We start from the raw sequence: 26,391 nt of genomic DNA, 5'->3' as shown, positions 1-26,391 counted from the left end.
TGAACTAGTAGTTCATATTTATACTAATTACAAAATTCGTGCACTGGGGAGGAGGTGTCCCTTAGCCCAGCCTGCACCCTCTCCAATCTGAGACCCCTCTCACAATCTGAAACTACTGGCTCCTAACCACTCGCCTGCCTGGCTGCCTGATTGCCTCTAACCGCTCCCCTGCCGGCCTGATTGACACCTAACTGCTCCCTTGATGGCCCAATCACCCCCCACTTCCCTCCCCTGCAGGCCTGGTCCCCCCCAACTGCCCACACCTGCAGGCCAGGTCTCCCCCCAACTGCCCTCCCCTGCAAGCCTGGTCGCCCCCAAATGCCCTCCCCTGCTGGCCATCTTGTGACAATGTGGGTGAGGCCATCTTGTGACTGTGGGGGTGGCCATCTTGTAGTGGCCATCTTGTGATGACATGGGGGTGGCCATCTTTGTGACAATGTGGGGGTGGCCATCTTGTGACGCCCATCTTGTGATGACATGGGGGTGGCCATCTTGTGACCATGTGGGGGTGGCCATCTTGTGACAACATGGGTGTGGCCATCTTGTGATGTGAGGGCATGAGGGTCAATTTGCATATTACCTCTTTATTATATAGGACTAGAGGCCCAGTGCACAAAAATCGTGCACGGGGGGGGGGGGGCTCCTCAGCCCAGCCTGCACCCTCTCCAATCCGGGACCCCTTGGGGGATGTCCGACTGCCGGTTTAGGGATCGGGCCTAAACCAGCAGTCGGACATCCCTCTCACAATCCTGGACCACTGGCTCCTAATCGCTCACCTGCCTGCGTGCCTGGTCACCCCTAACTGCCCCCCCACCCCCCTGCCGGCCTAATCACCCCTCACTGCCTCTGCGTGCTGGCCTGATCACCCCTAACTCTCCCCTGCTGCTGGCCAGGTCGCCCCCAACTGCCCCCTCCCTGCTGGCCTGGTTGCTCCTAGCTGCCCCCCTCCCCCGCCAGCCTGGTCACCCCTTACTGCTCCCCTGCCAGCCTGGTCACCCCCAACTGCCCCCCTCTGCTGGCCTGGTTGGCCAATGCAGCCTGCTGCTCAGTCGTTTGGTCATCCCTCACTAACCCCCCTGCCATCCTGGTCTCCCCATGCAGCATGCTTGTTCACTCATCTGGTTGTCCCTCACTAACATCCCTGCCGGCCTGGTCACCCCACGCAACCTGTTTGTTCAGTCGTTTGGTCGTCCTTCACTAAACCCTGCCGGCCTGGTCATAGGCAGCCATCTTGTGAGGGTGTGATGGTCAATTTGCATATTACCTCTTTATTATATAGGATAGCTTGTCTCATGTACCAAGCTATTTGGTAGCTGGAGTTTTTACTCTTTCTTCAGTCAGGATCTTATTCATTCCTATGGCTTCAAACTGATCTGAGGTCTCTATTCCAGACCCAGACCTCTCCCTTTACTTTCAATGGATTTCCAAGCAGCTATCAGATCTACATGTGCATGTCCAGAACTGAGCTGTGTCTCCCCTTCGACTCAAATCTGTCCATGCACCTGAAATCCTAAATTCATTTGTTAGGATAAAAATTTCAATTTGATCTATCCACACCTTTCATCTTCATCTCTTGTCACTCTACCCACAACACCAGCTAATTTATATTTGTCACCTTTCAGAACATCCCTGGTTTTCTATATCTGCAGATTTTGCCTAATTTGCACCTTCTCTTGGGAACATCCATCCATACCTTCTCCACCACGCAACTATCGCCCTATCTCTAAGAGCCAGCTTCCACACCTCTCCTCTGAGGGGGGCAAGGGGAGGGGTTCTGACTCTTCTAGTTCAGGTCAGTGGTCCCAAATCCCTGTGCCTCAGGGATCTAGAGGAAGAAATGCTTAACCAGTCTTTGTGGAACCGGCATTTGCCAGGCAGAGAAGGAAACCAGAGCACGCAAGGGAAGGAGAGTGGCCTGACTAAAGCAGGGATGATTAGGGACCGTGATGCATGGACATGTAGGATTAATGTTCCTCGGAACAGTGGTGGGTGCACTGGGTTGGAGCCAGTTGCGAAACAGTCCAGTTTATGTGTGTTTGTGCAATGCTACAAACTACATCAAGGATAAGAAAGTGCTGGACTCCGCAAAACACTTTGGTCAGCAATTTGCAGTAAGGTAGCAGAGGTAGCTAATTCTAGTACTCTGAGAATTAGCAACTTCAGCTTCCCAACCTATGGACCATGAATGGGTTACAAACACACCATGACACAGATCCCTTGCACTCATGGGACAGAGCAGATAGTTTTGTCCTGCGGGGTTGGTCCTTCATGGCCGAAAGTGACCTTGATTACTCCAATGTGCCATATACAGAATGTCATTCTCTATGGTTGCCATGATTGGGAAGCCCTGCCCTGAACAAAGTCCTACACACGGGCTGCAGGAGATATGACAAGGACACACCTTAGCGACAATACTTAGAACAAAAAAATACTGGAAACTCCCCAAATGCCAAACAAGATTACCTTAAGTTCAGGCACACAAGGGAAACTAGACAGCAGTGAAGATGAAGGAACTTTAGTTGCATGCATGAACATGGAGGACTCACTCATTACAAAAAAATATTGAACACAATTTTTAAAAAGCAAGTCTTAGGAGAATATACATAAATTCACTTACCTAAAGTTCAAAATCATAGAAAATCAAGTTATGCATTCAGGGTATGTGTCAGAGGATGCAGAACAAAACTCAAACATGGAGAAAAGATTGGATCACAGACCACTAGAAATGTCAAAGGCCTCATCAACAAAGCTGGGTGAGAGGTCAAAGCCAAGTCAGGGCTAGATGAGCTGGCACTCTGCCTGCATGTGATGCTCTTGGCATGCTCTGTGTTTAAGGCCAGGGAGGCCCCAGAACCTGAGAACCCAAAGGTTCAGTTTAAGTCCTGAAGATGAGCTGTCTGGTGAATCATTATAGGCCAATGAATCAATGAAGACTAAGACAGCTGTCTTGTATCCAATTCATGCAGAGGGAAATTAACGCTTCCCACAAATATTAAAAAACACACAACACCAACACTGAATAATCAATACAATTTCTAATTGAGCGAAAAAATTATACTTTAACTCAAAGAAGAGCAGCTCATTATAAAGATTGCCTTTAAAGACCCAATTTACCAAGGACAAGTCAAGGCCTCTGTGGTTGAGGGTGTTTTTCACTTTAAATGAGTACTCTTTTCCTATGGTCAAGGTCAGATTATAAAATTTATTAATTGATCATATCAATGAGTTCCTAATCAAGCTCCTACCTTGATAATTAATCTTAGAAATCACTTTCAATACTAAGAGTAAGAATTTTTTTATTTCAAAAATCCTATAAATGTATGTATTTAGACAATGTATTGGAATTTTTTTCATTGGCACAAATACATAAAAGTTGAGGCCTATAAAACCTCAATTTCTGCTGATTTTAACTCAGGATCGTGCTAAGGGACTTTTACTAATTATAGACAACTCCCAATATTTTGGCCTCACACATACTTCTAGTTAAACAAAACAAAACAAAACAAAAACAAAAAAAAAGTTAATTGAATAAATTTTCCTTTCCTTTCTCTCAACTCAAGTCTAATTCTTCAAGTAAAAAATTACACATTTAATCAGTTTCTCTCTCTCTCTCTCTCTCTCTCTCTCTCTCTCTATATATATATATATATATATATATATATATATATATATAATTGATTTCAGAGAGGAAGGAAGAGGAAGAGGGAGGTAGAAACAACAGTGATAAGAGAGAATCATCAATCACTGCCTCCTGTATGCCTCCCACTGGATGGAGCTCGCAACTGGGCATGTGCCCTGACTGGGAATCGAACCGTGATTTCCTGGTTCACAGATTGATGCTCAACCACTGAGCCAAACTGGCCAGGCTTTAATCAGTTTCTTATACTCAGGTGGAACTCAAGAGTTAGAGTTAGACTAAAAATAGATAACAAGAACTGCCCTTCTGAATATTGCTTTAATCTCAGAATGCTTTAATAATTTCAAACAGAAGTTAAGCTTTTATAACCTTCAGAAATCCAAAAAGTGATGATAATCATTCACTTGGACAGAAAGTTAATTAATTTGCATTGAATGCTCTTAAGTGCCTCAGAGGTTTTTTTTTCTCTTTTCCTTTCACATTTGGTGTTAGTCAAAGTAATGACAATGGGGCTGTATGATTTCGAGGATGGCTGGATGGACAGATGGCTCTCCACTCTACCCATCTATTATGTGTGGGGGTTTTTTTTAGCATTTACAATGGTCAGACAATGCAAAACAAAAGAAGGAACTTTTTTTCTTCATATTGATTTTTCTTTGGTCTAGAAGAATAACTGCCTACATAATTATAATTTCAGGTATTCATGACTTCAGGGGTTGGTTAAATTCAGGCTGCCCTGATTCTTGATAAAAAATCTCATTAGCAAAAGTCACATCCTCTTCTCCTCTTAAGAAATTCTTATTTATCCAATGGATAAATAAGATAGGATCAGATAGAAAGAGCATTTGCCCGTAAGAACATTAGCTTGAAACATCATCCCATTTTTAACAATGTGAGAATTGTGTGGCTCCTTGGTAAGAACCCCTGCAGCAAAGACAATTCTATTTAAAGACCATAAAATACCCCATTTAAGAAACATCAACTTGGCCATATCTGCTTCAAACAGGAAAGTGAGAGGATAATATTATAAACCAACGAATAGACAGCTTTCTAACCTCACTTTGGGATTATGCTATTTTTTTAAAAGAAGGAAATGAAAAGAAATTCTGATGCTGACACCTCTACACCGCTGCAAATGACAAATACTATTTCCTCACATCGTGCACTGTGAATAATTGCACCACCACCAGCTGTTGACCCAAATCACCGTTGGCTGCAGGCATCCTAGTGGAAGGAAACGCACTGTGTTAATTCACCAGGATGATTTGGGGAGAACCCATTTCTTCTAATGGGTTCCAAATGGGAACTACGGTATTGATAAGCATGTCTCACTCCCTACACCTTAGTGCTCTTGCAGGTCTGTCAAATCTCTTCCTTGGACAATAGGGGATTTCTCTACCAACATCTCCTCTTCGAAGGCTTATTTGCAAAGAAATGATGGAGTGTTTTTTCTTCCAGTCACTCTGCTGTGTAACAACTTCTGGAAGAAAGTCCACACAGAATAAAATTGTTGATGCTATTCCGTCACGCAGGGGACACTTGCAATTATTCTTCCTTAGTCCTGGTGAGCATGGTTGCTTGCTTTAGAATTCAATTACCTACAGGTCAAGGGCCAAATCTGCTTAGTAATGACTGGTCATTATTGCCAGGCAAGGGTCATGTATACAGGTTATCAAGGAGAGTGCAATGTGCTTAGATGAAGAATTAAAAATGTAGACGTTCAAAACCAAGGCATAAACAATCCTATAAGTAATCTTGTTACTATGATGAGATATGGTTCCACTGTGGCCCACTCTCCTGACACCTTTGCAAAGCCCTTGTTACCATGTCCTATATGTTATATGAAGCCAACAGAAAGATTTACTCTGAGGACAGCCTGCCTTTCACGGGATGAGAAGACAGCATTCTGGTCACCTGAGAGGAACCTAGTTTTCCTACTGCCAAGATTCAATTTGTGAACACATCGTAACAGAATCAAATTATTCCAGGTTTTATGGTAGTAGGGAGAATTTTTTTTTCTGATTTAACAGCTTAGAGAATGCCTGTGGTGGGCCAGTGGACAGCAATTTCACATATTATCCTAATGCCCACCAGCAATGTGGAGGCATGCTGTATTCTACTAGTTAATGTCTGTTCCTTGCATTGTCCTCCCAAAAAATCATAAAGCCTCATCACAGAGGTCCATGTCAACCCTGGGTAGTAGACAGTCTTTCCTTTGGGGATCCTGAATGCTCCCCAGGGGTCCTGGAGTGCCTGGGGGTCAACGAGGCAGCGTCCCCTGGGGGAGAACACAGAGGGTAGCATGTCCCACCTAACCATCCAGCATTTGGGATTTATTACATTTCTGGGTATAATTTGACTACCAGCTCTGGTATCCATCAATACCCCAAGGATCTCACAACAAATTTGAGTTTACATAAGGGTAAATCAGGTAAACTGAAACTTGTAGGCTGCCGCATACATTGCTAATGCAATTGGTAGTCTTATAGCGACAGGACTTGGATTTATTTCTTTCAAAGTCATTTTCTTTTAATACTTCGTTGATTACATGATCATCATGGAAAAGGTAGAAAAACACACAGGATTTTACTACTCAAGTTTAAACCCTGGGAGCATATTCTCTCTTGATTTTCTGCATAAAAATAATCATCAGACTGTATTGAGCACAGGAAACACTTTCAATTATATTCAATACAACTGATCTTATTACAGTGACCCCTAGAGTAAAATACATTTGCATAAAATCTCCTTTAAGACATGAGTATTTTATGTGAAAAGGAGTAATTGACAAGTATTAATAAAAATTTCAAAATGTACTTAATATATTTGCCACTGCCAATGAAATGAATGAGATGGAGACCCAGAGATCTACAAGTAAAATTATATTATTATAACACTTGTAGATTCATAATTTACTTATCAGACAAGTAGGTTTTCTCATAACTGAATTGTCCATGATAAAAATATCTGCTAAAACTTATTAAGCATGAGCCTCAATTATGTCCTCCAATAAGAGTGTTCTCCATCAGGCTTGCCTCAGGTTTTCATGTAGAAAGCGTTTTGAATATCCCTCTGCAGAAGTGAAAGTTCAGACTTCACAAAACAAGGAAACCTGGGGCACTCTGTGGACAGTAGTAACATTTCTTTGGAGTTATGAGATACATAATTTCACACAGCAACAATAAACTAACTAGGTTTTTATATAAGCAGGACAGTGGGTCCAGAAAAGGAGGCTATTGTGCTTAAACTCCAATAAATGCCATGGTACCTAAAGCAATTATACCAAAAAACCTGCATCAGGCAAGCTTTATATGAAAACATAAGCTAAGGAAAATAGTTTGTATTTCTTTTGTCCAGAGACCACACTGCTTTAATACCTGGGACAACTTTCAATTAACAATGATCAAGTGAAACACAAAAAAGTGGAAAGATGTATATGGTTCTAAAACAAAACAAGATGGAGAGAGAGACCAAAAAAACCATAAAATCAGCTACTCCATAGAGAACCAAAAAAAAAAAAGAAAGAAAGAAAAAGAAAAAACATTGCATCACATTTAGAGTAAATTGGTGTATTTACTGATTCATAGCATATAACTTCATAATATTATTTTGTGGTTGGGGAACTAGGAATTAGCTATTAAAATTATTTGGAAAACATAGTTAAAAACAAAACACATTAAAATGCAAGAATTCATATTCCTATATTTAGTAAAACAAAATAATTAGCTGTGTTTATGCCATTTTAAGTGTTTTGGCATATATTAAGTTGTTTTTAACAGTAGAATTTTCATTCTAATTGGGCCTGACATAAACTAATACTAAAGAACTAGATTTGCTTATTGAGTTCAGGACACTGAGAAATGTCAGGGGAACAGCAGAAAGCCAGGCTACACTTTAAATTTGGCTGCAAGACCAGAAGCACAGAGCAAAAGCATACCCGGCTATTAGTGGCACTGGGCCGCTAGAGTAGAATCCCACATTCTGGATGGCTCAGAGGAGCAAATGTCTTATCTCACAGTTCTGGAGGCCAGCAGTCTGAAAAGGTGGCAAGGCCATGCTCCCATGAGATTCTGGGTGGCACTTTTTTGTCTCTTCCAGCTACTGACCAGCATGGCTCATGAACCAGGAAGTGGTTGAGCATTGGCCTATGAACCAGAAAGTCATGGCTCAGTTCCGGTCAGGGCACATGCCTAGGTTTCAGGCTCATCCCCAGTGTGGGACTTGTGGAAGGCAGGTAAACAGTGATTCTCTCTCATCATTGATGTTTCTATCTCTCTCTCCCTGTCCCTTTCTCTCTGAAATCAATAAAAATATATTTAAAAAAACAACAAACAAACAAACACTAGTCATATTGGATTAAGGACCCAGCCTACTCCAGTATAAGTTAATCTTAACCTTACATCTGCAAGGACCGTATTTGTAAGTAACATCACTTTCTGAAATACTGGCATATTAGGACTTCAACCTATCTTTTGGGGAGAGGGGACACAATTTAATCCATAACATCAGATTTTCCTACATTGTCATTATTCACTGAAAATTAAGCTATCATTAAACTCAACATTCATTAAATGTTATCAAGTAAGCATTAAAACTACATAATGTTTCCTAGCAGCCTATGGGAACACCTTATATAAATAGGCACATACAAAATACATCCAAATTAGTTTGGATTTCCAATTTCCATGGAGGACAGAATTTGGAGTGCCATAAACAATCTTTCCATATAGTATTTTCACAATGTAATGCTTGCTTGGAACACTTAGGCAGTTGCAAATTGATTATGAATACTGAGGGAGATAATTGTTAGTAATGGCAATAGGAAATGTATTACTGTAGTTTTGGTGCCCAAAAGGACCTCCATAGTGTTTCCCAAGTCTTATGTACTTAGTGCAAGGGAATGTTGAGGTCTGTCGTCCCTCAGCAGAATCTCCCTCTCTTCAGAAAGGGGGCTGAAAGGCCTGAGGAGAATTAGCTACTGGAAGAAACTGCACACAGAGATAAAGTCAAGAGTGGGATTTCACTTTTTGTGGAGCCAGTTGCCATTTGTTACTATGACAAAAGCAAGTTCTAGACTACATAGGAGATTGTCTATTTGTTTTTTCTACATGATCATTTTGGAAGTATTAATGGTACCTAGATTTTAATAATGATTAGTAGAAACTAGTAAGAATGTTGTGTTGTGTATTAAAAATATAGTTGGAAGAGAAGAATGGGAGGGTAGGACAGAGCCACAAAACTAAGTGGAAGACAACAGGCATGAGTTTGGGCTCCCATCTACATCGATGAGGCACCTTCTTTCTCTTCTCTGACCCCTTGTGACCCTCAAAACCTCACCTACTTGGGGACCCCTTCTCTTGCTCCATCAGACTTCCTTCTCAGTGAGATTCCCATTAATAATTGTAAACTTTATAAAAGGCAAGTCCATAAGGTCTACGCTCTACTGAAAATGCTCAAGGTGGGTCATTCCAAAAAACTCAAGTCCTTGAACATGAATTCAAGTCTCTACCTTACACCTCTTGAAAATGTAAAGACAACAGATCTCAGAAATTACTTCTTAACACAGAAACCCTCACCTACCCCATTCCCCCTTCCTGCTTTATTTTTCCCAAGCTAACATTTAATGTAGCATCTTCTGTTGTTTGTTTTATCTTTCTTTAAATATACGCTTCTTGAGGGCAGAGTGTCTGTCTGTTGTGTTCACAGCCAAATCCTCTTCTGGGAATTGGACACAGAACTTCACTCTCTCCCTTCTCAGTATTACTCACCTGCCCAAAACAAAAACGATCAGGAGTCATTGTTGATCTTACCCATTCCCTCACCCTACATACTCCACAAAACTTACTGCACCTGACAGCTTCTCTCCATGAAAATGCCCAAGGACAGCATTTCTCAAAGTTTTTTTTTCATTATCACTATGGCAAAGAGACACTTGACTTTTTTTTCCCCTGGAACTATCCTACTACTCATGGAATTTTAATACTAGGGATTGTATATTTGTCTGTGAGGTGCCTGTATATCTATTTCCATTCACAAAAATAAGACGGTTTGTCCCTCAAGAACTAATTTTTGCCTCCTGGAGGTAGTATCACCTACTTGAGCAAGCATGTCTTATTCTACACCACTGCCTGGGTGCCAGCCATGCTGGCCACACACATCTCCTCCTGGACTTCATTTATGACTGAAATAGCCTTGACCAGACTGACATGTCACTACAATGTCTATTTATTTTTATAATTGGTGAATCTAGCAGCAAAATCACACTGATGCTGTAAAAAGAAGTTTTACCCCAATTTTTCCTGTTTCTACCCTTGTGCTACCCTCCAATTCATTCTCCAGGAATAATGGATAGTAATCTTTAAAAACATTTGCTGTGTTATGTTACTTACATGATTTACAAATTTTTCAGTTTTATTATTTTACTTGATTAAAATCTGTGTTTCTCCACATGGACTAGAGAGTATATATCATCTGCCCCAGCCATGCTCTGTAGCCATGCCACTCTGCAGGCTTGAGTCAATTCTCCCTTACTGTGATGGCCTAGAAAGCGGGGATGAGGGATGAAGGCGGCAAGGATTGAGCTAATGCATATTTCAGGGTACAATCTCAGAGTTATATGAGTGAGGAAGAAAGTGCGGAGGAAAGATGGGAAGTGATGCCATGTGAGGTGTTCCCATGGGGCCACTCCTTTATGCTGAGGCACAAATGGACATTTGCTTGGTTACGTGAAAGCTGCCTTGAACAGGCCATTGGGAGGAAAAGGGAAAGCAAACATATTAGTCAGTTTCTTTCCAGACTCTGCCTCTCATTGGTTGAAGCTCACCTTACAGGGAATGCATCCCCCTGTACTTCTGGTTGCATCTCCCAGGCCCTTTAGCATCTGCTTGAGAAGTCAGATCCACACCAGTGGGATGCTTTCTTACCCAAGTTCAGAAGTGGCATGAGGGGACTGACCACCAGCTAGTTAGTTAGCATCAGTTGGAACAACCTCACAGTCCTGCTGAGGAATCTATCAGCCACGGTGGCAGATGAAACAGAGAAAATGGCTGAGGGTCCAAGATAACATAAGGCCAATAAAGTCTGAGGAGGTGCTTAAGCCATGTTCAATTCAGAGATCTTCTCCATATGTCTGAACCTACTGTGCTCCACCAACTCTCCCAGCCCCTACCTACCATCATGTTCTATAGACACCTTAATGTTCCTTTCTTTTAAAATATATTTTATTGATTTCAGAGAGGAAAGGAGAGGGAGAGAGAGATAGAAACATCAATGATGAGAGAGAATCATTGATTGGCTGCCTCCTGCATGCCCCCTACTAGGGATGGAGCCCACAACCCAGGCATGTGCCCTTGACCGGAATCAAACCTGGGACCCTTTAGTCCATGGGCCAACACTCAATCCACTAAAGCCAAACCTGGCTAGGGCACTTAATGTTTCTTTATCTGAAATGAAAATGAATTATCAGCTCCCCACCCATCCTCTTTCCATGACTTTTTTTTTCTGAGATATTGGTTCTGATTTTCTTCTTTGGCTAGAAATAAAATGTTTCTGTTTTTCAAGTTTGAATCACAACTGCTTTTTCCTAAATTTCCCATATGCCTTTATTTTTTGTAGGGAAAGATTAGTCTATAATAAAACTCTTGAGTCACATGTCCTTTTCCCCCAATTCACATACATATATTGCTTTACATGAAATCTGGTAATGAGTACTCCACTTCCTCCCGCCCCTTCTTTCTCAAAGCTTCTCCCTTTGTTTGGCTGAATCTAGCCAGTCATAAATCCTTTTTTGTGTTTGTAAAAGAGATCCCTGGAATTCTACTGCCTGAGGTTTTCATTGTGAGGAATATCTGCCTGTTCTCTTTATTCCTTGTTGAGTATAACACTCTTAATTCACATTATTTTTCTCATTATATTTTAGACCATGTTTCACAGATTTATGCAGCTGGATAGTATTCAAGGACCATCTAACTACTTTCCATTTGGTGGTATTTTTTTCTCCTGAATGCCTAAATAATCCCTTGCCTCCTGAATAATTCTCTTTACCCTTGGAATTTAAAAACTTAACCTGGGTACATCTAGTGCTCATTTATTCTGAATCAATATTGTTCAAACGTGGTGTGCTTTAAATTTGCAGACTCACTTCTTCCTTTATTTCAGGGAAATCATTCCTGGAACCTTTGCCTGTTCCTGCCCAGACCACCAGTTTCTATTACAGATAATATATGACATTTTATTTAACTTGATATATTTTAATCATTCTGTATTAGCTAGCTGAATCTTAAAGCATTTGCTTTTAAATCATGTCACAGCTCTTTTGCCAACTCGTTAGCAATTCATACTTGCAACAACTGAAATAAAGAGTAAACATGTCTGTTAGGCGCATGCCCAATAGCAGATTTGGTATCTGCATCCCAATGATGTCAGCATCTAACCCCAGAGAGCAGTAAGGTGCATCCACTAGAGAGAGATTCTAGGTCAAGAATAGCATTATTTCATGTAGAACAGCACTACCTGAATACAGTCCAGAAATGCCCAGTGTGAGGTTCACCTGGGAGCCTTTTAGAACCAGCAACTCTCTGCACTGAACCAGTATCTCCTTGAGGTTGGGCTCGGAGCCAGTAATACTACATGCCCTCCATTCTCATTCTCAAGTTGAACAAACAGTGGTTTAAAAGAGCACTCTAGAAATAATAAGGGTTTGGAGTAAGGGGATAAATAGTTATAGAAAAATAAAGTAAGTGGTTAGCCCAGGGGACAGAAGGCTCAGATCTACAAGATGCGGTGCCTGAACAAGATTGAGAGAGAATATTGGGGAAGCATCAAGATGGTGCAAAAAAAGATACACGTTTAATTATAGACACACCGGAATCGAGGCAAAGTGAAAATAGAAGTAATATATTTCATCCTAGGAGTAGCCCTTAAGCCTAGTGGTATTTCTAAAGAGGCAACACAGAATTAGCACAAGCTTAGCAATGGGCAGAGCCAGAGCAACAGGACCACGGGAGAGGCAGGCAGAAGAGCCAGCAAAGGAATAGCATAGAGCGGTGCTCTGCAAAGTAAGCAAGGCGATGCCCAGACACATGCATAGTCAACACCACTGAGATTTTGTCTTTGTGGAGAGAAACCGAGCAGCTATGTGGATAGAAGATTCAGTCACTTAGAGAACTCCAGTCATAAATATTCTAAAGGAGTTAGCATTTGCCATTTTGCCTCTGGATCTGAGAAGACCTTCAAAGAAATAACATAAAAATATCAGCATGGATAATGGCCCAGACAATGTGCTTAACCCTGGCTGGATGTCCCACCGGAGAGAGATGGAAGTAGCAAGATAACAGACCCAGAACGTGCCTGGGAAAGGCTGTGAGACGAGGTGGGGTGGAGGCCAGCAGGGAAACCTGTTGGAGCTGCGGGAAGCACCAGGAACAGCGCTACTAGCAGAGGTCTACTGCATGTTGACATTTAGATAATACTGACAAATACAATAACTCAACTTTCAGATGGCCATGGACAGGTTTTCTCCAATTTGTATTTATTCATGTAAAATCAAGATGGGAGAAAATAAACTTATAGCCAAACCTGGGTTCCCAAACCTAGATAATAAACTGATTTTATTATCAAGTTAAGGAGTACTCTAGCTCAATGTTCACTGTTGTAAATGTCATGCTCATGGTTTATCAGCTAAGCATTTGTCAATTCCTGGATAAGGTCCAGCATGTGCAATTGGGCTTTAAGGACCCCCAGCCATGTGAGCTCAAGATCAGCTTAAATATCAAAGAAAATGATTATACAGTCATCCTCAAAGTCCAGGATAGGTTCTTGGAAACTGGGACTTTAAATGAAACTATATAAAGAAACCCTAGGGTAATGGATATAAACAAGAGTAAGTTCCTATGGCATATTTCTGGTCACAACAACATCACTAAACTTCTAAATAGAGACCCAAACATTGAAATAAATGTGAGCTATATATACATTTCAAAAAGATTAATAAAAACAAGTGAGATAATTCTTTTCTAATCTTCTGATTGTAGTTCAGGGACATCTGTGGCTGAAGCTTCTTCCGGTAGCTCAGGGTGCAGGAGAGACCCACCCTGGACAGGACATCCTCCCATCACAGGGCCGCTCATATACATCCACACTCAGTCAGACTGGGACAGCTGAGAAAAGCCAGTTCGCCTCATGCCTACATCTTTAGGATGTGGAACCATTGCATCTGGAGAAAACCCATGCATACTTGGGGAGAAGCAATTTTTTTTGTGTCTCATTAACATTATAATGAAACAAAGTTGAACCAAATGACATTATTCCAGGATGTGCTAGATCTGGTGTGCCTTGACTTAAGTTTACTGGGGCAAGATTTCAATAGAAAGACATGTAAACATCAGCCTTTTGAATTTTAAAAATCAGAATCTCTCATCTTTGCGATCCCTACTACTGTGAGGAGTTGTGCAGCTCTTAACAGGTTTAGTTAAAACAGATGGAAATTTTCAGATATTCTTTTAAATAGTTCATATTTATATATCCATACTTTGGAAATAAAAAAGAAATTTATATGCTGAATCATTAAAATTATATCTTTTAAAACCAAATTTTATTATGAATTAAAACTTGCTAAAGAAGAAATCTCCTTCTAAATGTAGTAATCACTGCGATCAAGGATAAATGAGAAGATCCAGACCTCGGTTGAGACATGACATTTGTAATTCATAGAGGTCCTAAAGGTAGAATTACCAAGCTAGATTAAACAAATTTAAGAGCATTCTGTGTATCTGGTCGCCAGGAGATGTCTTTGTGTGTCTGCCCTGAGTCCCTACATATGGTTTGGAGTAGGACTCTCTTTAGGACCCATGAATCCATGGTTGTTCCCCTGATGAAAGGGACCTTCACCCACTGCAAACTCCTCTTCCCCTTGAGTTTAACAAATACCCTGACTAGTGAGACATGCAAACTGCAGAAATATTCAATGTGTGGAATCTTCCCCCATATCACAACCTATAACTTGAGTCAGCAACATCTTCATGAATATGCCATGATTCAATTTGTAAATAGGCAGTAGAATAAAACAGCCAAAAATAAGGTCTATAGAACAGAAAAGTAACTCTGTAAGACATATTTGCTGAATGGCATATAGTGTATGGCTACAGAATCACAACTGAAAACCTGGAGACAGGATTTGAAAACCTGGAATAGCTGGACCTACGGCAACCTGAACTAATTCCCTGGCTATAGTGTGGTAGGGAGAGATCATTCCAAACAGACTTGGGCAAGCAAGTTTCTTGAAGGCTGTACTGTTCAAAAAGCCATGGGTGTTGACTATAATTTCATATCAGATCGAAAATTTATCTAAGTTGATCTATTTTGATTTGATTTAGAGTCTGTTCAAACATACTATATGTATTTCATTCCTGTGAGCATGTTTAAATAGTGGTAGAGCAAGTTGCTCATTGCCATAGACTAAATTTGTATGTCTTCCCCAAATTCATGTTGAATCCCTAGTCTTCAAAGCAATGTTATTTGGAAGTGGGGCTTTAAGGAGATAATTAGGTCAGGAGGGTGGAGCCCTCATGAATAGAATTAGTGCCCTTATAAGAAGAGACGAGAGAGAGAGATGATCTCTGTCTCTACCATGTGAGGGCACAGCAAGAAGATGGCCTTCTATAAACCAGGAAGAGGGATCTTACCAGGAAGATCTTGGACGTCCAGCCTTCAGAACTGTGAGAAACACATTTCCGTTGTTTAAGCCACCCAGTCTATGGTATTTTGCTATGGCAGATTGAACTAAAAGATGGTCACAATTAAAGTAGAAGAAGAGTGTCGCTGGAAATCACTGGAAGCTCACAGCAGAAGCAAACATCACCTTTTTATGGCCTTGGTTGTGAAAAAGGTCAGAATTCTCAGGTGGAGGCCTCAGGCTGCTCTGCACTCACTTGCCCAGGGCTGCTCAGAACCAGCCCATCTCCCATTTGCCACTCCCCATCCAGGTATTGATGAAGAACTCAACAGCCTCCTGGAGTTCCAAACTCTTCTCTGTGGCATCAATGAGAACATTTGTGAAGAAAAACTAGGAAAACTTTTGGAAATGTTCAGTTCATTAATTCTACAATCCAGCATGTGCCAAGCATCTGGAGAGCAAATAAGGATGAAAATGGCAGAAAAAGAGGTATGGTTCCTTTATACACTCTAGTGAACAAGGCAGACACTGTCATGGGGTGGTAACTCTACATCTTCTCTTAAAACAACAAAGTCTTAAAATCTCAGGCTACCAGATCAATCCTCTACCAGCCTTCACTGAACAGCTCTGGAAGCCTCAGTCAGAACAGCTGCTTCCATCTAACTTCCTCCATGCTCCTTCCCTTTCCTCCCCAACCCCCCCTCAGAATGACCTCAGAGGCACCAGTGGCCTCCTCTGGTGATCTGCTGGCCACATCCCTGCCCACAGCTGACCACTCCTGCATCTGGCCACCTGCAAGGCCAGCTCCTCCTCCTCAGTCAGCTCTCAGTTTAAATGTCACCTCCTGGGAAAAGCCAACCCCCAATGGCTACTACCGGAGCCTCCCTAGCTCTCTCTACCACATCGCTGTATCCACACCCACTGCCTAAACTTGTCATCACCTCTCTCACATTTCCTTAGTAGTGGACTTCCTATTGGCTGTCCCCATGAAGATGGAAGCTTCTAGGATAATATTTCACTCAGTAATGTCCTCTAAAAAATTCCATCATCTTAAGTTACCCCAATCACACTTGCCCCAAGAAGGCTTCTTTTAAGCTAAAGAACAATAGTTAAGAAATCAGACACTGTTTCTCCTACTAACATTTTTACATGACTAATGTAGTAAAAAAAAAAAGAGAGAGAGAAGAGAGAGAGAGAGAGAGAGAGAGAGAGAGAGAAATTAAGATTTCTCAAAGGAAGCACAGAGGATGAGGGAGGAAGAAAAGGGAGAGCACTTACCTGTGGCCAAGTAGATGGTGTGGATGAGGGCATCCCTGCCCTGAACCAGGTCAACGGCTATGTGGGAAAAGCGGCTGTTGTCCTCCATGAAGGACGGCACTGCAGTCACGGGCTGCACCACCTCATGCATCAGGATGAACTTCTGAGCATCCTGCAGGTTCCTCTCTGTCAGGCTCACGTACATTCCCTGGTCCACCGTGCCACACTGCAAGGGACGACAGGCCGTTGCTGGACCCAGCCACCTGGAACCCAGGGATCCTGGCCACCCAGCTGAGACTGACTCGGACACTGAATAACTGAACTGTGCAAACGTGCTGGCTTCTCCACTGTCCCCGAAGTCCCCACCCTAGTGTCTCTCTCATTTTAGATTTGAATTTATATTTGAGGAATCTCTCCATTTCATCATAAATGGATGAAAAGAAGTTAAAAAGAATAAACAAAGTGGAAGTCATTGCTAACTTTAATTTGAGCAGCGTATGCATAAGAACTCTACATTGCCGGCTGAGTCACATGGGAGCTGTCTGACTAAATGCACGCTCTTATATCTGTCTGACAATCAGGTACCCAAATTGAAAATGCAGCAATCAAATACGGCACACAGATTTATTAGTTTTCTTATTGGAGCAGTGGGTCCATAAGCAAGATATGGATTCCACGGAGATTGAATTAGGCCATTTTAATATCTTTCTCCTGGGCAACAAGAACACTGTGCTGGCTTCACTGCTTTGCACTCATCTTGCAAGCTTTTTGAAACAAAAAATTTGTTTAGAGTCTAGTAAGATGAGAAATAACATGGCAAATTTACAAAAAGCGAGGGAATAAAGAGATTTTCTTTAAAAAGGTAAGGAGGGAGGGTGGTGGGGAGAGAGAAAAATGTGAAAGAAGGGAAAGAAGAAGGAAGTAAGGAAAGAGGTTTTCAGATGGAGAAAATATATAATGATGTATCTAGAATATATGGGTGTGTTGGGGGCAGGGGGGGGGGCGGCCTAGAAATTGCTGAGAATTAAATTCAGAGCTGGGTTTTGCAGAGGCTGGCAGGTATTACGTAGGATGTTCTTTAGCAAGGATGAGATGAAAAAGCAATAGAAAAGAAAGCAAAACTTTCCTGGAACAGAGCACAGAATTAGAAAATTACCACCAACCTTTCTCATGCCTTTCATAAACTTTAAATCCTAGTTCCAATAAAGGCTGATCCTTGCCAGAACTTCATATAAATTGGTTTGATAAAAATAAACTTCCCTGTCCATACCATCTGAAACTACCTTTTATAACATGCCATTTCTAATACCTGGTTTAATAACAGGTAAGATGGAAATTGCTTTTTAAAAAACAGATATTTATGTCGCTCCTGATAAAAATGTCCTACATGCCATAAAACAATAGGCTGATTGTAGAATTAGAGAATCTTGGAATGAAATAGATTTTGAGTCCGGTCCAACGTTTCATTTAAAGGTACATCCTTGCAGGCGCACCTCACATGCCAGACAACAGGACCACATGCGATCAGGTGAAGGGCTCAGCTTGGCCACCCAGCCGGAGCCATGGAGCCATGTGGTCTCAGGTGATACATTGCTTCCCAGCCTCTGCATCTGCCTATAAAGTCGCTAGGAAAACACTGTGCTCACTTTACAGGTTCTGTGAGACCGACTGAGATAACCAGTGGAGAGCATTTGTAAATTAATTGTAAGTGCTTGTAAATGCCAAGGCAGGAGACGGTATGCCTGGCACAGTAACTGGTCAATGCATTTGTCTTGTAGCAGAACAGCAATTCTATGGTCCGTTGAGCTGCATTGGCCAGAGGGAAATGAATGAATAAATAAAGGAAGGAAGGAATCAATGGGCGAATACGCTATCAGTTGCTTTTCAGCCAGGGGGACTGTGCTAGGAGATTTCACCTAAACATCACATGTAGTCGTAACACTTGAAGGACAGGGTCATTACCTGTTAATTAATGTGTTGCAAAATGAAAGACAGCTCTACCTGATGTGGTCAGAAGTCTATCCAGGGGAGCTCTAGTCCTGAGAGTGACTTTAGTGTTTACTCTTCCTTAAATCAATGGCAGTACTTAAGGTACAGGTGGTTGTTAGCTACCTGCCTGTTGGTTGAGGTTTTGCACGCAAGTTTTGTTTTGTATGTACAGTGTTTTCTAAAGATTGGTATCATAAAAATCTGGACAATGAATTTGAGGAGCTCTCACTGCTCATGAGGAATCAGGAGATCTGGGAGACCTGGAGGTGTCTGGGCTGGCACTGTGTAGCAGGATCACCAACCACCCCTTGTTGTTACTCCCGGACTCATCGCCTTGTGATACTGTAATTTCTAATAAGAATAATACATTTGGGCCCTAACTGGTTTGGCTCAGTGGATAGAGAGTTGGCCTGTGGACTGAAGGGTCCCAGGTTCGATTCCGGTCAAGGGCATGTACCTTGGTTGTGGGCACATCCCCTGTAGGGGGTGTGCAGGAGGCAGCTGATCGATGTTTCTTTCTCATCGATGTTTCTAACTCTATCCTTCTCCCTTCCTCTCTGTAAAAAATCAATAAAATATATTTGTGGGGGGAAAAAAGAATAATACATTTGGTCTTCTTCCTGTTTCTGGCACAGAGCTCCTAAAACCCTAGGAATTTCCTAAGTGATGAGAGGGATAAAGGCCTCTTTGGTATGTTAATGAGGTGATTTTTGGATAGCATCTAAGGATGTGGGCTGATTGCCAAAGGAAACAACCCTGTGATTAGAGGGCTGGAACTTTCAATCCTCATCTGCTTGGCCACCATGGCAGGTGTACTGTCCATTTCGGATCCATCATTTCTGATAGCTGCTAATCAAAACTGCCCAGAAAAGTCCAGTCTGTATACCACAGCTGGGTACCGCTGGGTCTGGATGATGTTCTCTGTAAGGAAGTGGGTCTGGATGACTGGGGACTGCAGCCTCACACAGGGCAGGATTTTGCAGCACCACCTACAGTGGTTTCTGGTGCAACTGGTAAATAAATAGTTGTTGCTTCTTTATCCTTTTCAATTGAAAGACATCTGAATTAAATCTTGAAGGATTACGCACTGTTCTCCTAACCCATACTTCTTCCTGAACTCGAAACATGTCTCTGCTTCTCTAATTAATAGCTACTTCTAGTATGTAAGTACCGCATAAAATTCCAAATGTTGGTAGGCAAACAAGAATAAAAACATAAATAAAAAAGCTAACCACTTCTCACTGTTGGTTATTGCAAACATAAAGCCCTTTATACATGACTAGTAGAGGGAGCCTTAGTTCAAAACCTATTCCACTTTATGCCAGCATAGAGAGTCCCAGAAATGTCAGAAAGAAAGCCTAAGCTAGCATGGCTTCAAACAAGGTAAACCAAAAGAAAACACTTGGAACATACCTGTCTTAGGAGCTATACGAAGAACCACCATAATCTGTTAACTTTAGTTTCCCACAAATCATAAATTCCACCCAAAGAAGAAAAACTCAGCTGAGCGAGCTTCCTGCCTGAAGTGCAAGCCACGTGTCCACAGTTTCATTTATTAAACTGCAGATTGGACCTACTCCCATCTCATAAATGTAAACCCTTCAGAGTGGCACTGGCTTTATAAAACCGCATGCCCGTGGCCTCAGGCAGGGAGCAGACTTTCCGTGGGCTACAGATATATCCAGATAAAGGAGCTAAAAGTTACCCCCTGCCTGGAGGCGGGAAGGCTTCACAGAGTTTATTAAGTTCTGTTCTTTGGAAAGACTTTTGCAATACTAGCATCAGGAAATAAAAGTACATTCTAAATATAGTGAGCATCTTTGTTAAACATTTTAACCTTCAGGATTTTGCAATGGTCTCTTCTAAAAGGAATGGTTTATTTCACCTCTGGATTTTACAAAGGGCCTTCTTAAACAGTTACATTTCATCTGGACATGGGTGTGATTTACATACAGAGACTCAACCAAGAAGCCAAGAGTCAGTGTTGAGTTAATAATTATATAAACCATGTATGTCATCAGGAAAAGTGACTACTGCAGGTTCGGTTCCCCTTGTTAGCTCATAGAACCCAAAATAGGACTTTTTCTATCCAGCACTGAACTTTCTCGTTAGCAAGCCTAGGATAAATAATGTAAATCTGATCCCTCAATTACCTGATGTGTAAAGTGTGGATACAGATGCCCACCTTACCGAGTTGCTGAGATGAGAAAATAAGACAAAGTTTATAAAGCATTTGCAACATGTGACACCGAGAAGGCACCCAATAAATGGTTCCTAAGAGTCATCTTCATCATATAAATTATGCAGTAAGCAATGCACATTAATTGATATTATAAAAATTTACTGTTAAAATATGTATGCCTACACAGTTGTAACACTCTTTCCTCATTTTATTAATGAAACTATGATATGGAAGATGCAAAGTAAATTGTCCAAGTAAAGCAAAAAAAATGGTGAAGAGGATGTATAACCAACCTTTTTATTCTCAATCCCTTTCTTTTTAAAAAATGTAAAAACAAAAACAAAAAACAACTTTTTCAAAGAAATTAAAATTGAACAATCTTTGCCAAATTCAAAGTAAGGTGTAAAACAATTGCACGTTTCCATACCCCCAGTTTTCTCAAAGGCAAAGGTTGTATGCGTTGGGATGATAAACCAACCAGAATTTAGAGGCCTGGATATGGAACTGATTAATTAGGATAATTAATGGTCCTTTAGTGGGCAAAGGTTTGGGCTTGGCATCGAAGGACCTGAGCTGGGACCCCAGCTCAATCACTAACCCCAGTGTCCTTGGCAGGACTGTCACCCTGGAGATGTTGCTAAGGGTGAGAGCATTGCTGCCAGCATGTAACATGATGCAGCAAGGTACTAAACACACACCCATGGGGGGGAGGAGGATCCTATGACTGTTTTTGTCCTAAGAGAAGCCCTCAAGGGAAGCCTACTACTATGATCTAAATGTCTACGTCTCCCCCATATTCTTATGTTGAAGCCCTAACCTCGGAGTGCCTGTCATTGGAGATGGAGCCTCTAAGGAGGTAATTAAGGTTCATAATGTCATAAGTGTGGGCCTGATCTCATAGGTTCAGCATCTCTCAAGGTGCACGGAGGAAAGACCACAGGAGGACACAGCGAGAAGGTGGCCATCTACAGGCTAGGGAGACAGCTCTCCCCAGAAACAGAATTAGCCAGAACCTTGATCACAGTCTTCCAGCCTCCAAACTGTGGGAAAAAACCTTCTTTTGGTCAAGCCATCTAGTCCGTGGTATACTCAGATACCTGCTGGCTAACCAAACAAGAGTAAATCTTAATTTCTTTGGGTCTCAGCTTCCTCTACACATTGGGAGGCTGCACTGAATGGTATGGCAGAGCCTCTTATTGGTTGAACGCCCTGTAATTTTAAGATTTATGAATGAATGGCCTCCATCTGCTCTCCTTTCCCTGCAGCTGCCCCATGCCATCCCATTTACCCAAAAAGGAAATCTCACCACATTCAGCAATTAGAGCTCCAATTCTGTTTGTGCATATCCATGGCTGTGCCCTGGAGCCCATTCATAGGAGCATCATTCATTAGGGATCAGAGCTTCGGGGCAGGGTCCACCATCATTAGCACTAATTGGGGCTTGGTCTCCCAACTGCTGCATTATGATGCCCTTTTCCAGTCCAGCCTGAGGCATCACAGCCCACAAAAGCCCCTTTTTGGTCCAGGCTCCTCATATTGACAAAAGGCTCAGTCCATTCACATGAGCGGAGCCCAGGGTTGGACTGTCCAGGGGGGGCCAGGGGAGCTCACAGATGCCTGTGCTCCATCAGGGGTTTAAATAGTCCCAACCATCTCTACAAGGTTTCAGCTTGCTTTTAAGGGTGATGACTGATTGAGTACCCCAATGCCCCCTGAAATTACCTGGAAATTGGGGTTGGGGTTGGGATACGGCAGCCAGGCGGAGCGTGAGTTCTCCTGGTACTTGAAAGGCCCGTTAAAGGCCTGCGAGATGGCGCTCAGGTTGAAGACACACACGGCCGATGCAGCAATGCTGTTCCTGGGACCGAGGAAGAGCAAGAAGAGGAAGGTCAGAAAGTCCCGCAGAAACCACTGTCTTCCCGAAGATGCTAGGTCACTGCCCAGGGGAAGCACCTTCTAGAGAATCTCAAGGTCCCAGCCTCTTACACCCCCCCCCCCACCCCCACCCCAGGATGAAGAGGGGCCCATGAATGGTACACCCTGTGATTTCTTTGTGGAAGAATGAACACTTCAGCACATAAACAGGGCTATTTAGCAGTTATGGCACTTGTAATCCTGCCGGGTGGGATTAATTCACTCAGCCACAACCAAGTGACAAGGATTTTGAAGAGCTCTATGTTATGCCTTTTAAATTCTGGAGGAAAAGGACTATATTCTCCGCCAGTGGAGGCGCCTCCCAGCATCAAGCCTGGCCCCTTCCCCCTGGTCATCTGGTGACTTTAGCTGCTGCTTCTTTTTTAACCCCCAGATACTTGTGTTTATTTGTAAACCTTGCAAAAAAGAATCAACTAAAAGCATTTTGCAGAAAGTTCCTGACAGACACCCTTCATGTATTTGTTAATAATTTAAAAAGGGCGAGAGAGAAAAATTTGAGAATGCACTGACATCTTGAAGCCGTAACTTAGACTCCAAGCTCTGCAGAGACACATACCTGCTGGCCCTCAGAAATTCATGACCTTCTACTAGTGAGGAAACAGCAAAATAGTTTTTGGCTAAATAAATCTGCATTTGAGCTCAGCTTTGGTTTTAAATTTTCTTGTTAAGAGTCTTAGCCAATATAAGTCAATTTATCAATTATTTTTTTCTGAATCAAAGGAAATTTCAGAGGAACTCCAAAACAGAAATATCTGCCTTCCTTACACTTGGTTTGTTTGACATACACAGCCTAGTTACCAGACACCATTTGAGAGCCTTTACCAATTCCAAGTCACTTAATTGTCCTAAGGTAAGGGTCAGTCACTGATAAGAAGTACTGGGCAGTTAGGCTGATACACCTGTACAAAGGCACCCAGCTAAATGAATGAGGGTACAATGAAGGCTGAGACATAAGATGGAGAACAAGTGGGATACGCCGTGGGATTATAGATGATATATTGGAAAGTTGTTCCCAAGACCCAGTGAGAATAAATATTCAATAGAGAAAGGAAAGATCTAGAAATTCTGCCTCAGCCAATATAGAAGCTATAAATTGGCTGATTTCCAACATGATGGGTGTTTATAACACAAAACAAATGATAGTCTGAAACTTATTTTTGTGAGTACCAAATTGACCACTTACCATCTTGGAATGGCCTAGGCACAGTACATATCTAACTTTTTAAATTGTTCATTTGAGCCCAGAGCCAGGGGAATGAACAGCTAACAAAGCCAAGTTCCCATTGTGTATAAAACTGATGTCAGCTAACAGCTGAACATTCATCTTGTGCAGCCTAAAATATTTCTTTAAAAAGGTTTTGGAAAGCAAATCAACTTCAGAAACTATAAATTTATTTTTTTAAAGGAAACTTATCAGAGGAGGAAAATAAGCTCTGGGGTTGAAAGCCAGATTTACAATAAAGATGGTCACAGTGGGGTGGCGTTGAGTAGGGAGCCATCTATTGTAGTCTTATTTTTCTCACTTCATGTCAGAATGAAGTCACTTCATGGAGTCAATGCTTTTATCAAGTGGATGCTAACACTTCAGCTCAGCAGTGGAAAGATCAGAAGGGAAAGATCAACAGAAAAGTAAGATGCAGATTCATGGGCAGAAGAGATGAAAAAGTATGAAGACTTAGAGACCCAAGAGATGTCATAGGAGGCTGGACTATCCCAGATCACCGAGAACTGAGAGGTTTTCCAGGATACAGGACTCTCCCCAACTCCAAAATCAGGACAATTCCAGACAAACCCAGGTGGCTGGTCATACCACCCCATTTATCAGCACTTTTTCAACCCATCCTGATTCAGGACGTTTATGTTGGATATAAATATTGGGCTATTGTACAAACTGCTAGGTTAACAGTATAAAATTTCAAAGGTGATCCAAACAGAACCCAGGCTGTGGAATCCTCCTGCTCACTGCCAACAGTGAGAAGGGTGGAGGCCAGTGGCAGTGTGATCTGTGATTCCTGGGCTTGGGTGTGAACTTGTTGAGTCTTATCACAGCACATCAGCTGAGAATGGGGTTGTGCTCCAGTCCAGCAGAATAGAGCGAATTGAAAGATCAGAAACGTGATACACTTCATCTAGTCCAAACAGTGTCAGTTCTGAAGCTAAGAGTATCTTCCCCACAAAAGAAAAAGAAATGCTATTTTTTCAAAAGTATTTTAAAAGCATAACCATCATTTTAGAAATGCCTAGGACAGCCATCTTCTAGAGCAGTGGCTTCAAATCAACTCTGGGAAAGGAAGAATGTGCATTTCCTATATGAGCAGCGGTTTAGTCAAGAGTTAGATTTGCCAGACAACAGTGCTTTCATTATGACAAATACATAACATACAGATAGAAAAACATACACACACATCTCATACATACCAGCACTTCAGAAAGTACTAAGAACACACTGGCAAGTCGGGAAGGACACATTTACAGCAGAACAATTTGATGCTACTATTACAATAAGGATAGAGCAAAACCTTTGGATTAGCTGTATTTCCCTAATACCAGTCTCAGAAGTCACAGATCTTATCACAACATTTAATTCATACTAAAAAAAAAAAAAAAAAAAAAAAAAAAGTTTGGCTGTTATCCCAGTAAAATAAGAAAAATTTCTTTTTAAAGCCATGTTTCAACCACAAAGGTCAAAGAACAATAGACTCATTCAGCATGAGTAGAAGAGCAGGGAAAGCAATTATTTCCAGTTACGTACACGTTGGTGGTAAAGATGCCGTAGATCAAATCCAGCTCGGGCAGGAAGAAGGTGCCCTGCAGCTCATTGTAGTAGAAGGGCACCTCCCCGGGGCGGGAGCAGTTCAGGCGGGCCTTCATGAAGGTGGTCCAGGTGTCCTCCAGCAGGAACCGCCCCCCCACGTCGTTCTTGCAGACCCGGGCAGCTCTGGAGAACACGGTCTTCCCACAGTCATGCTCCACAGCGTTTTCTCGGAAAAAGAAGTAGGTGAAATTCCCGATGGCATAAGATGACACGAAGTTTGGTTCTGGAAAAAAAATAGGAAAGAAGAAAAGTCTCAACATTGATATGCTATTTCTTTAGGTCTTGCTTGCTCATTATCTCTTCCCAGGAGCCTTGGTTATGTGTAGACATCTTATAGAATGAATGGGGGCCCTATGAGCATCTTACTGATCTGTGCTACTGGGTGGAACTCTGTGCACAGATTCTACATGATAAGAAATGACCGTTAATAATTCCACAGGTGAGCTTCCTGAATTAATGCAGGGTCAAGTGACCATGACATTAATACCGTAAAAAATGGGCAGTATACTTTAAAGAAATAACCTACCTATTCCTGTATTTGCAGATAATACAAAAGTATGCAATCTTACATAATCTTCAGAAAGAGAGAGGAAATAAGGTTAAAAAGATGAAATGTGATTCAGAATACAGGGTGAGGCAAAAGTATGTTTACAGTTGTGAATACACAAAACACAGAGTTTATTCTTGTATTATTATTTTATTACTTTCCATATAAACAACTGTAAACCAAATTTTGCCCTACCCTGTGTAGGTGTCTAATGTCATGTTTGTATAATAAGACAACAAAATTCTTGATTTTTACTAATATACACAGGTATGCCAGACATAATTTGTATACTTTTAATAAGAACTTTAAAAATGTTTTTCACCTTTGAAAACCGAAGCAAAAACTAAGACTATAAGGT

At 41.8% G+C, this 26,391-nt stretch overlaps 1 protein-coding gene across 1 annotated transcript in view; it reads right to left on the bottom strand.

Moving 5' to 3' along the window:
* SEMA5A (semaphorin 5A) overlaps positions 1-26,391 on the bottom strand; it is a 246,985-nt gene that overhangs the window by 70,415 nt on the left and 150,179 nt on the right. Inside the window, exons 7-9 of the mRNA XM_008151651.3 lie at positions 25,424-25,709; positions 22,459-22,594; positions 16,587-16,791 (exon numbers count right to left, since the gene is read on the bottom strand). Of these exons, the coding sequence (XP_008149873.2) occupies positions 16,587-16,791; positions 22,459-22,594; positions 25,424-25,709 (627 nt within the window). The remainder of the gene's footprint in view (positions 1-16,586; positions 16,792-22,458; positions 22,595-25,423; positions 25,710-26,391) is intronic.

This window comes from Eptesicus fuscus, chromosome 4 (genome assembly GCF_027574615.1).
Source record: "Eptesicus fuscus isolate TK198812 chromosome 4, DD_ASM_mEF_20220401, whole genome shotgun sequence".
Taxonomy (NCBI): Eukaryota; Metazoa; Chordata; class Mammalia; order Chiroptera; family Vespertilionidae; genus Eptesicus; species Eptesicus fuscus.
The sequence above is the reverse complement of the archived record's forward strand: the minus strand, read 5'-3'. Positions and strand labels throughout refer to the sequence as shown.